General features: G+C 35.2%; 1 protein-coding gene across 1 annotated transcript in view; it reads left to right on the plus strand.

The window, feature by feature from the left end:
- Positions 1-485: 485 nt before the first annotated feature.
- Positions 486-12,826, plus strand: part of BRD9 (bromodomain containing 9) — a 24,769-nt gene continuing 12,428 nt past the window's right edge. Inside the window, 7 exon segments of the mRNA XM_009324486.1 lie at positions 486-604; positions 2,339-2,471; positions 4,183-4,243; positions 5,142-5,281; positions 8,343-8,453; positions 9,283-9,398; positions 12,360-12,492. Coding sequence (XP_009322761.1) covers positions 486-604; positions 2,339-2,471; positions 4,183-4,243; positions 5,142-5,281; positions 8,343-8,453; positions 9,283-9,398; positions 12,360-12,492 — 813 coding nt within the window.

Here is a 12,826-nt window from a genome sequence, read left to right on the forward strand (position 1 = left end):
CGGGTGTTGAGGCCAAGCATCTTCGTGGTTCGTATAGCTGTTACTGATGGATTCCGGTTACTGCGCTGGTGGAGTGATACTTGGTTTCACCTTACAAGGATCTTAGTCTGACAAGGATCTTGTGAAGTTTTCAGGGAAAGCCGAGGAGTTAGTTCCTTATGCATTACAGGTTTGTGGAAAATCATGGAGTAAAATGTGTCGAGCAACTGTTTCTTAACTTGGATTTGTTAGTCTTAGCTATTATTTTTCTCTCCAAATGTATTGCATGTATTCTCAACCTGTAGCAAATTCTTGTTAACAGTATTTCTAGAAGAAGCATCAGTAATTGGTGCATGCTGTCACCTCCATGTGCATTTATGAAATGTTTTACTTTTTTAATTTAGATTATGTGGATAAGCCTTTGGAAAAACCTCTAAAGCTGGTGCTTAAAGTTGGAGGAAGTGAAGTGACGGAACTTTCTGGGTCAGGGCATGATTCTAGTTACTATGATGACAGATCAGATCATGAGCGAGAACGACATAAAGAAAAGAAGAAAAAAAAGAAAAAAAAGTCTGAGAAGGAAAAAGAAAAACATCTAGATGATGAGGAAAGAAGAAAGAGAAAGGTAAGCTGTGATTTTTAGAATTCAGACATACCAGTCTTCACGCTTGCTTATCAGATCTAAAATCTGGTGCAGAGTACCAGAACCCTTTTTTAATCGCTGTTGTAAGAAGCTTATTGTTTGGAGACAGCACTTCACAAACGTAGAAAACCCCTGTGTGTGTGTTGGTGTATTTCTCCCAGTTAAAAGAGATATCCCTGTGATGATTTTTTGAACAAAGTAAAAGCTTGTTTCTTGAGAAACTGCTTGTTTTTCATATCCGTTTATTTTGTCTGTAAGTATGAATACTTCCATTTTAAGTTGGATGTTTTTTATTTCAGCCAGGTCAGAAACATGTTTTGCTACCCTTTGAGGAGGGTATTTTCAGCTTTTCAAATAAATCTAGATTGCATTTCTGTTCCTGAGATATGCCAAGTTATTGGACATTGAAATTGATGTATTTACTCAGAACAGCTTTCTGAAATCTGATGTGTTGAGTACTGAGGTACAATAGTCTTGTTGGCTCTTGTTTAAAATAACCTGCATGCTAGGCTTTGTTAGTAGCAAATAGTGTGGTCACCTTAGTTGTCTGTGCTGAACCCTTAAAGAGTTAGATTGAAATCAGCAAGAAGGCATTGACGGCACAGTTACCTGTACAATTTAATTTTAATAGTATTTCTTTTGTGAAATATTGTTAAATCATTACATTGAGTAATGATTCTCTGACCTTTCTGCTTTTTTAATTCTCTTCTGTCGTGTAGTTCTACTATTCTCATATGACAGTTTTTCGGTACTTCTTTGTATGTGTGTATGGCTAACATCTGTCATTTCAAATTGATTTATTTGTTAGGCAGTGATATATCTTGTAGGACCATTCAGGTGCTCTTGAATACAGGGCAGATAGTGGAAAATTTTCTTTGTACAAACATTTTCAAATATTTCAGTTAACAGTATGGCTGGGACTTGAAATGTAGCAAAACAACTGTCTTTAACACAAGATCTTGCAGCATCAAATCAAATTATTTTTTTTGCCTTTGCTAAATTGGGGGGGGGGGGTGGTCATTTGGATATTTTTTTTTCCCCAGAACTTCATTATTAGTGCATGCAAAAGAAGCTAACGGATAGATAAGTAACAGAACTGTAGTCTGGAAGGTTAATGAAAGGAAGGTTAATGAAAGTATGCTTTTCTGTGCAAACAAGAATAATGACTGTAAGATTATAGGAATGACTCAGGCATGCCTTTGCTTTGAAGCTCAGGAAAGAGATCATTAATTGCCTCCACTGTTACAGAGTATTTCTTATGGTTGTTTTGTAGGCTTCCTAAATTATCACATACTTTATTGATTCCTGTTTAATGCACCAAACAGCAAAAACACATTGATCAAAGCAGAGCTACAGACTGATCTTTACTGAACAGTAAATTAACTTCCTTTACTCTCTGGTGTAGCTTATTATGCAATTTTACATAGAAAGAGCTTTAGAGTTTAACATTCTTTTCAGTAAAAGTACAGTAACTAATGATAGAACGGTAGTGTATTAAATACAAAGAAGCAAAAGGTGAACAGTATTAGTTTTAACTGGAGAAGAAAACTGAAAAAGTGACAATGAAAATGTATGCACTATTGTTTAAACCATATTATGGCTCAGATATAGAATGAGTATTCCAAACAGAAAATCACTGTCTCTTACCTTTTGGTATGTGGGATTTCACATTCCAAGTACGTTCTTCTAAAACCTGTCTTCTTCCTGCTGCGCTAGGAAGAGAAAAAGAGGAAAAGGGAGAAAGAACAGTGTGACACTGAAGGAGAAACTGACGACTTTGATCCTGGGAAAAAAGTGGAGGTTGAACCTCCTCCAGATCGTCCTGTCAGAGCATGCAGAACTCAGCCAGGTGAGCAGTGTGAAAAACTAAATCATCTTGGGTGTTTTTAAAAGCACTCACAACAAAGCTTTTATCAAAGGTACCAAAATGTAGAATTTTCATGAGGATTTGCTGAAATCTAGAGACTTTATTAAAAGTCAATATTCCTCTTGGTGCTTCTGGGTTTTAGTAGGTTTGTTTTCATGTGACCGAACTTGCCAAGGACATCTGTCTCTGGCTCCTGTTACTTGGCAGAAAAAAGCTAGTATAAAAGTATTATTGTGTGTAGTGTTCCCCTAATTCCTTCTCCTTAGCATTTCCTCAGCATTTACAGAACAATGGTCAGAATGTCTGAAACTAAGTTGTGCTCAGTTCAAGGGAAAAAAATCTTGTGGAGACTGCTTAGCAGTTGTTACGGTCTTTTTTTATAACCTATGTGGAGTTTTAATTTTAGTATCTCTATTTTCATCAAAAGTACAGCAGTAATTTGTGATAGGGTGTCTCTAAAGACCATATTCCGCCCCAGTTTTCATTTACCAGTCTTCTTTCATTCTCATCACCAGCCAAAATACTTATCAGTTGTGCGTGGTAACTTCTGCATGTTTAATCCCTTCAGATTTTGCCATGCTTTCTCAACCTGCAGCCATTGCTTGATGGTTAAAACTCAACAATATCCACTGGAAACTTTTACTTCCAAGACTTTTCAAATACATCATGATGTCAGTACACATATGTCTGGAAATGGAACTTAGTAGCAAAAAGTTGGGTCTTTAGGAATATTGTGAGTCTTGTCTTTTGAACACTGCTCATTGACTGGTCAAGTAATTTACGGAGGAATTTTCTAATTATGACTGCACATTAAATTGAGGAATGGTGTCCATCAACTGTCAAGGTGACCTAATAGGGGTAACTGAAACTTTCTGGTCAAAGCTTTATGTCTCTGGGTAGTCTGGAGCTTTGAAAAACTGATCTCTATATTGACGAGGCTTCTATTTTCATCTGCTTGGAAAATGTTGTTCTAAAGCATATAAATTGAGTTAATTTGGTTATATGGTTAAGAAGGGAAATGTCTCTTCATTATCATGATGAAGAGTTGGAGTTTTAATTCTAGATTTCAGCATGCTGCTTCTTTAGTTTTTCAAACTTCACATTAAAGCCAGTCTTTCTGAAGTATGTGCATGGAACAGGTATTTAATGTGTAGTGTTTACTGTTTAATCTGTACAGGAAGTGAAATCGTAATCAGTACCTCTCTTGCCAGCAAATCTGCATCTATTTATCACTCTTCTTTTTGATGGAAAAGATTCAGAGAAGCTAATTGCATTGGTGTTATGGTAAAGAAACCATTAAAATTGCACGGATAACATGTTGTAAGAATGTGGGTTTCCCAACTGCAGTATTTGAGCAATGAAGTTTCACTTCTCCTGTAAAAATACATAACACCTTACTTTCACCTTATTAATACATTTTCTTACAACTACTAGACTTAGCATTACATCTGATTTAATGTCTACTAGTTTTTAATGTGATTAAAACTCAGTAAGTAGTAGAGGAGAAGAAATAGTTACTGTATGCTTAGAGATTTGATGTGTGTCTGCTTTGAAATCCATGTCTCATTGACCTTCAGATGAGTACAAGCTGTACTTGTAGTTAAGATTTTTCTCTCTGGTATTTATATTTTTAAATAAATATACCTACATTCTGTTTCTTTGCACTTATCTGTGTTTCCGTCTCAAACTGCAGCTGAAAATGAGAGCACACCGATCCAGCAATTACTAGAACACTTCCTTCGCCAGCTTCAAAGGTATTAAGTGTATTGTATCGACAGCTGTGTTGACAGTGTCTAATGCATATCTGTATGTGTTACTTTACAACTTCTTATCCTGGTTTTCTGTTTGAAAATAGTGCCTAAAATTGGCTGTAATATGTTTGCTAACCTTTGCAACCATGTCAGACCTGGTAGCTTTAAAAGATTAGTTGAGGAAAATTATTACCGACTATGTAATTCTAGCTTTTGGCAGGGAAGTGTTTTGGGCAGAGGATACATTGCCATTATAAATTTATTAAATATTAACAACTTAGTTTAGGAATTAAAAAAGTTATGAATTTTTTAATAGTTTAAAAGATTGAACTGTTCTCATGCAATTTTGTTTATTCTGTGTCCTCTGTCAGATACCAAAGCAAGTTTATATCTGCTTACTTGATAATCCTCTTAATTTGGAGAGGCTTTTTATTTTATTGTTTTCCATAAAATGTTAACCCTGTACCTCATGTTTTTAAAACCAACCAACCAAAAAACTTCATTTTCCTTTTTTAATACATAGCAATAAGCTGAATTTGGAACTAATTGAAAATATTAAACACTGTAGTTATTTTTAGAGGACCTCATGAACAAGAAGAATTGAAGAGGTTATTACTCAGTGACCCATTTGGTGTGTAAACAGAGACACAGAAAGTGTACAAGAAATAATTAAGTAATTCAGGAACTAGCTGAATCTCTTTCAAAAAGTCTACATGTTTGTAAGCAAAATTCTCTCCTGTATCAGGAAATTTTTCAAATATGCTTCTGTTTTATGGAATGCTTTTGGTGTTTTTTCTTTTGAGTAGTACTATTCTTTTTGTACCATTCATGTAGTATAAAAACAATGATCATTTTGTTTGCTGATATAAATCTAAATGTATTGTTTTTATTTTTAGGAAAGATCCTCATGGGTTTTTTGCTTTTCCAGTCACGGATGCCATTGCTCCTGGATATTCCATGATAATAAAGCACCCCATGGATTTTGGTACGATGAAGGAAAAAATTGCAGCAAATGAATACAAATCAGTCACTGAATTCAAGGTGAATTGATAGAAATTTAGTTATTTCAGAACTCTTTAGTAAGAAACTGAAGATTCTTTTCAACTGTAGAAACCTTTCTTACATTAATTATTTTAATGTGCCTTTTTTCAGAACTGAGCACTTTTGTATATTCTGTGTGTTAGAATGGGTTTCTTGCTTTGTTTCTCACCGTGAAGCTCTATATTTGTCAGATTCTATTACAAATTACTGTAGAAACCAAGAACATACTCTAAAGTTCTATGGAATTCATGCTGCTAGACATAAGCAGGAGTAAGGCTATCACAAAGGCTTCAGTGGTTGAAAAACCTGGAGTTCCCTTTTTTCTTTTTTTTTTTTTTTTTAATCTAGACCCTGTTAGATTGTTTAAAAGGCAATTTTGACATGTCTGCAAGAAAACTGTGGATATACTGAAACGTTTTGTATAAGATTCAATAACAGCTACATATTTTTTATCTTTAATTGTCCTGTTTTCCATATAACTTCATTTGGAATGGTCTTTTGGCAGAAACTTACTTGGCAAGTTTATTGGCAACTTGCCATAGCTATTTTGTGTATTGCTATTGCTGTAATACCTTAATGGATGCTTTGTGGTTTTACAGACAATGCAGTAAGAAATCTTTTCGTGGTATTGCCAGCTCCTGAAAGGAAAAGAGTTTTCTTTAACTGATTCATGAAGTTCTATTAACTGCCTTCAGTACTGTTGTTTTCTAGAGTGGTGTTGATATAACAATAAACTTGTCAGAGAGCATTGGCTTGCTTCTCAGGGTTAATTTCTTCTTTTGAAAGGTCCAGCAAGGTGAGCAAAGAATGGCTTATATTTCCTATAGGTGCTTTCACAAAGATTATTCTGTTTTGTTATGTATGCTTTATTTTTCAAAAAAAGTGTAGAGATTCTATAGGAAAAAGTAAAGAAAGATTCATAATTGCATTGCCGTCAGCAGTGCCTTCAGGTCTCTAAATTCTGTTGGCTTGCTGGTTTCTCTTACTGAGCAACTTAAAAAGGAAGTTTGAATGGGAGCTCTGTGGCTCTATTTAGTTACAGGCAAGGCTGTAATACTGAAACTGGTAGGATAGCAACCTATAAAAAATGAAAATTGCAGTATTGTTTAGACTGACAGATTCTTTTTTTTCTGAAGGACTTGGTTTCTGCTGATACTCTGTGGAGCAATAAATGGTTGCTAGAAGTCTGTCCATCTTACAGTGACAAAGAGGTTGGACTCCTGTTCTAGATATGAGTGTACCTAATTATACTTATGCCTTTGTAATTCTGTGTAATACAGAAATGAAGTTTATAGGTTTTTGACCTCTAAAACAAGGCCTGCTCAAAGGGATATCTTTCATTTCTGATATACCTATTATTATAACTAGCTGAGGCTAGTCACAAGTCAATAAATAATGTAAGAGTAGAATCTGCAAGAACCATTTGCTGCATTTAGAAGAGGGGAAATTGCTGCAGAAAACTCATCAGTTTTGCCAAAAAAAGGGTCTACTTCAAAGTTGGGCAAGCAAAAGACTCTTCTCTGTCCTTTTCTGCAGCACTTCAAAGGCCATCGCTAGATGTATAGCTCACGTGGGCTTCTTTATCTGCTTGGCTCATAGTTCGCTCCTCCGTGTCACCTTCTTAATTTCTGTTTTTGTGATGGTCTCATTAAGTGAAGGCAGAAGGCTTAAATGCTATGGAAAGTCACAGACCACCAATTGTAACTCTGTTCACCTACTTGCTTAGTATGGGCTTGATGACAACTACTAAATGATTAGGAGAGCACTGCTCTGACATCCCTGTATGGAAACAGGAAATAAAACAATTTTTTGTTTTTACAGAATCTGATCAGGATTGCAGTAGGGCAATGTTATTTTTTGTAAATGTTGGGTGCCAGAGAAAGTCTTTCTAAAGACTTCTGTGTCCAATCACAATAGTAACCTTCAAAAATCTTTGTCTCGGCAAATCTATTCACTGGTCTGTAAACTCAGTGGGTTAACTTTTCAAAAAGCATACCATTCTGCTTGCATACACTTTTGCTCATAATCACATCATCATCAAATATAGTGGACTTATGGACAAAAAACATTTGCATTTGTGTCTACAGAATAAATGAAACCTAATTGCTTGAGCGATCATTGTTTAAATATTGAAAAGTTATTAAGAGAGAAAAATATATTCTTAAATCAGACGCCAGTTTAATTTGTGAAGTGCCTGGAAAGACTACTACATGATTCTTCGTTCTTGATTTGCCAACTTCAGAAATTTTCAGAGGCATATAATAATGTCTTTTTAATTCAGTGTTTCATAGAGCTTCTAATAATGCTTTCTATGCTTTACTCTACAGATCAGTAGCATGTGACTAGAAAAAAGGCACCCTATAAAAAGCTTTTGCAATCTGCAGCAAATTTTTTTTGTTCTGTTTACAGTGGAGTGTGTTGCACCTTTGTTTTGGGAACTTGCATCAGTAAAAATTACTTGAAATTATGTATGACAGATAACCATTCAAAGGAGAAGACAAAATCAGGCTTGACTGTTCTGTTCTTTTGTTGCATGTGATGAGCATCTAGAAGGCTGTTTCTTATGCTTTGAAGTTTTCTTTTCTTTTTTGTTTTAGTGCAAGTGACCGAAGAAGCAGTCAAATTACTAGAATTAAAATTATGTGTAAGACACTTTGTATCTTTCTGATGTCATACTATTTCTCAAGTCTATTCTGATTTAGAAGGTGGGGGAAAAACACCAAAAGTACTTCCCTTCGTGGCTCAGTCCTATTAATTTCTCCATTTCTTCTGTTTGGTCCATTTGCATAAGGAGGAAATGTTACATTTGGCATTTAGGGAAAAGCTGTTGGAGTTTTTTATAACCAAAAAGCCAATTCCAGACAAAACTGAGCATCTTGAAGAAGCAAAAAGGGCTCAAACCTTTGCAACTCTGTTACCTTTTGGCTTCCATTTGCTCTGTGAGCCTGCTGCTAAAGTATTATTGTGTTCTTCCCAGAGCTGCCATGATGGAATTGTATCTTCCAGTCATTTAACAAAGGAGTTCGAAATTTTAACAGTTCTTTTGTTTTGTATTTTACAGGCAGATTTTAAACTGATGTGTGATAATGCAATGACTTACAACAGACCAGATACTGTTTACTACAAGCTAGCCAAGAAGATACTGCACACAGGCTTTAAGATGATGAGCAAAGTAAGAGACCTATTAGAAACAAAAAGCAGAAACTCTTTGGGTTTTTTTTTTGTCATACTTAAAAGGAACATAATTAATAACAATGATAAATGTTATTTCATCCATCTGTGATTAATTATAGCAGTGCCTGTTAGTGCTGCTGTATTTAAGGGCTTGATAGCACTCTTGTTATAACCACACCCTTATTTCTCAACCTTATCTGCACCACTGAAGTCTGTAGGAGCTTCTTCCACTGGCCTCAGTGGAAGCAATTAAGATCCGTGTATATAAAAACCAACTGTAAAATATTGCTTCTGAAACTTTGAAAACAAGATCTCATTTAAGTTTTAGTTCTGCATAAACAAGAAAGCTTTTCTTTTTTGAAGGTGGTGGGTGTAGGGGAGGTTTCAGGGTTTCACAGATGCGTGCGTGCAAACACACTTTTTACTCAAATACAGTTGTTGGCTTGTAAAATGAAGTTATTTTAGTGAGCTACTCTGTGTGTGTGTGTGTGTGCGCGCGCATGTGTTGCAGTTATGGTAAGTTTTGTGTAAAACAGGCAGTTGTCTTTGCATATGCAGTTTTTTTTTTGTTTGTTTCTCTCTTGATAGTTGGGCTGCAGAAATTCTGATGCCATGCTACCATGACCAAATCATGTTGCATCGCCATTGGAAACGAGGCATTAAGAACAAAATAAGGCCATGGCCATTCCCATCCCATCCCATTATCATAGCATCTTGGCTATGAGGGAAAGGTTAAGTCCCTGCCGCTCTGTCCTTTCTGATTCTAGGAACGGCTGTTAGCTTTGAAGCGCAGCATGTCGTTTATGCAGGACATGGATTTTTCTCAGCAGGCAGCTCTTTTGGGTGATGAAGACACAGCAGTTGAGGAACCTGTCCCTGAAGTTGTTCCTGTACAAGCAGAGACTACCAAGAAATCCAAAAAGCAAAATAAAGAAGTTATTAGGTAAAGGTTTTAATGGGCATGCTTACTGGTTTGTTGCAGCTTTTGTAGTATTAGACAGCAGCAAAGAATCGAGGAAAAAAACTCCATTGAGCCTTTCTCCTTGTGGTCCATAGGATAAATGGGCAATTTTATTGTATTTTGTTTATTTATAGAAGTAGTTTAATAACCCAGTGATTCCCAAGTTGAAACAAACAATTAAAAGAATGACTGCGTATTCTTTTAAATACATAAAGTTAATGTATATGTAGATATTTTTATCCTTCTTTCTATCTGTATTAAATAATGAGTGGTTTCTTCTCATGATGGTTTGAAATGTTCTTTCATTTTTAACATAGCCACAAATACCTTTCGCATTTTGTCCTTTTTTTTTTTTTTCCTAAAATAATTGACTGTATCAAAATCTTACAGGATCTTTCTGGGAAGGCAAAGTGGCCCCAGATAAGTAAATGATATTATTTAACTTTAGTCTTATCTGGCAGGATATAGAGGTACAGGAGATTATTTCTAGAGCAGATGATAACATCTTCCCACTGAAATCTTTTTAAGCTTCTTTGTAAAATACATTGCTAGTGCAGTAGCTATCTATCAGCTAATAGGCACCCCTGTGTCACAAATATGTGTTTTTATAGCTAAAATCTAATTTTAGTCAAAGGGTTTTATTTTCTATTATATCAACTGGAATTTTATGAGGATAAAACTAACAAAGCATTACTAGTCATGTCTTAAATAATCTGATCATGTAGATGTGTTCTGCAGGCTTCTTTCTTAAACATCCAAAGTAAAAAAGTTAAATGTAACTTATTTCAAGTTCATGCTCTCTCGTTTTTGTTAGAAGTGAACTTTAGAGTTCTAATCAGCCACATGTGTTTTGTTACACTTGAAGCATTTTTGTAATCCTGCTTAATGTCTGATGGAAGAAGTAGTATTTTAATGTAGTTGTTCTGTGAAAATAGGAGACTGCAACATGTATCTTCAAAAATAATTTTAAACTGAGTAATTTTTTTGGCTGGAACTATTCTATAATGTCAGCATACAGAAGCATCTGTTGCTGTATCATGGAGAATTATCAAAGTGTAAATTGTTCTTTGTTTAATGGATTGTGTATAGGAATTAACTGAAAGTACCTTTCTGTAAACAAGACTTGATTGGGGGGGTGCTGGTTTGTTTTTTGTTTAGTTGGTTGGGGTTTTTTTTAAAGATATGATGATTTGGTTTGGTGCCCAGAATAATAGATTTTTCTCTTCTGATTAATTCTTGCATAAACTCCATTACAGGAGTAACTTTGTACTTTGCCACTTTTTGTGTGCTCATCTTCAAATACAGATAGCTAACAGAGCAAGAAATTGAGACTGCCAAGCAATATAGTACTGCTCTGTCTTTAATATCTACCTTAACATACAGTTCGGATAGTTAAAAATAACTGAACTTTAATTTTATCCTGATACCAGTTTCCTTGCAATCAGATGTGGTATAAATTTACTTTCCTGTTCTTTTCAATGTTTATGTAACTTTAGTAGTTGGAATTAATTTGGTTTTTCTAGTTAACTTGACTTTTTAAACACTTGTATTTTGGCATCAGTAGGATGGATAGTATTCTTTTTGATGTATAGTAAGAACTTTGGGGGGAGAATCGAACCTAATAGCAGATATTTTTGCTTTCATATTTCACAGTTAGAGAAAGAGCTGAAGTCAATGTTTGCAAAGTGTTAAAGCAGTTTAGACCTCTATACTGTAGTTTAAAAAGTGACTTGATCACTTGGACATCCTAATTTCTAAGTAGTTCTAGAAAATTTTGTCCAGGATGTTGCAACCTTTTGAACACTCTCTCAAAATTCTTGTCCATTAAGTATTCTGTAGAGTGTGATAGAAAGTGTCAGTTGTTGAGGAGTTTCCTGCTGTGTACACCCTTTCTTAAAGTTTCAATGAAACAAAAATCGTATAACACATTTGTCTCATAATAGTATGATCCTGTGATGTTTTTATTGTCTTTAATAGCAAAACTTTCTTGTGTATCGGATCTGAATCTCTATACAGAGAGAAATTCTTAGCTAAGCAAATGGAAGAAGATACCCCAGGAGAGAGAAATGGATTTGGTGTGAGGAGATGCTCTACCCAGTACCTAAGGTGTTTGGCCCTAGTGTCTAATGTCCATATAATGCCCTGAAAGATTTTGATGTACAAAGTTTATTTTAAATACATAATATAATGAAGACTGCCATATCCTATTATATCTTCACACTTCCCCTTATAATACTACCTTCCTCTGATTTTATATAATAGCTATGTCCTGTTCCATCTTAAGTATGCGTATTTATTATGTTTTTACTGTTTTGGTGCTTTAATGAAAAGGGATCTACTGAAAGATAAATGTTAAATTCTGTAATTTCAATGAGAAGGAATGGTGTGATTGATGCTGATTAGGGATACTAATTGCCAATATTAACAAACACAGGAATTAAAGGACTCCCTGTTAGACTGGGAGCAGTGTCCTGCTTCTACAAGCAACTAAATGACATAATCCTCATAAATGCAGCCTGTTGGGTTTTTTTCTCAGATTAGAGTTACACAGTCTCCATTCCCCCATCACATAATTTCTTTTCTGCATCTTTCTATTTGGAATTTGTGAAAATAGCATATTTGTGCATGTGGGAGACTAAGGACGCATACAGCATTCACCTTGTATTAATGCAATTTTACTCCCAATCTCTGTTTTGTAATACTTTCCTTTATTTTCATCAAGGTACAGAAACAATTAAATTTTTGAAGTTCAGTAGTTTGGTAGTTCTCAGCTTCTGCTGCAAAACTTCAGTTTCATAATATGATTATAATTCCACTTAAATGCTGAAGTAGACTGACACTGGGAGAGGAGTGGGACTGATTGTTCTATTTAGCAAACCCAGAATTCAGCCCTTTGTTTTGTTTTAGCTTTTAATTTCTACAGCTACTCCTCTTCTTTCTTAGTTGCATATTTGAACCTGAGGGAAATGCGTGCAGCCTGACAGATAGCACTGCTGAAGAACATGTCCTGGCACTAGTGGAACATGCAGCAGATGAAGCTCGGGATAGGATCAATCGATATCTACCCAACAGCAAGGTCTACTGCACAACAAAGTTCACAATTCCATTTTGTGTCTGACTATTGAATGCTTTGTTTCATCTTAGGAAACAGGCTTTAATACTACGTTTTCTGAGACTGTAACATGTAGGATGTATGCTCTGTGTGGAATACCAATATGACTTATTATCTATCGTTTAGTTCCCACTGAAGCCCATTGTATGGTGTCCTCAATGGATCTCAGGTTGTATTGTGTGTGGAACATCTTTAGAAATCACTTGCAAAAAAACATGAAATGTTGCTCAATCTTGCATCTGGCTTCCTTAATTGCAACCCTTAGCATTGAAAGTGATTTTAATAGCATCACGCTCTT

Source organism: Pygoscelis adeliae, unplaced genomic scaffold (genome assembly GCF_000699105.1).
Source record: "Pygoscelis adeliae isolate BGI_AS28 unplaced genomic scaffold, ASM69910v1 Scaffold95, whole genome shotgun sequence".
Lineage (NCBI taxonomy): Eukaryota > Metazoa > Chordata > Aves > Sphenisciformes > Spheniscidae > Pygoscelis > Pygoscelis adeliae.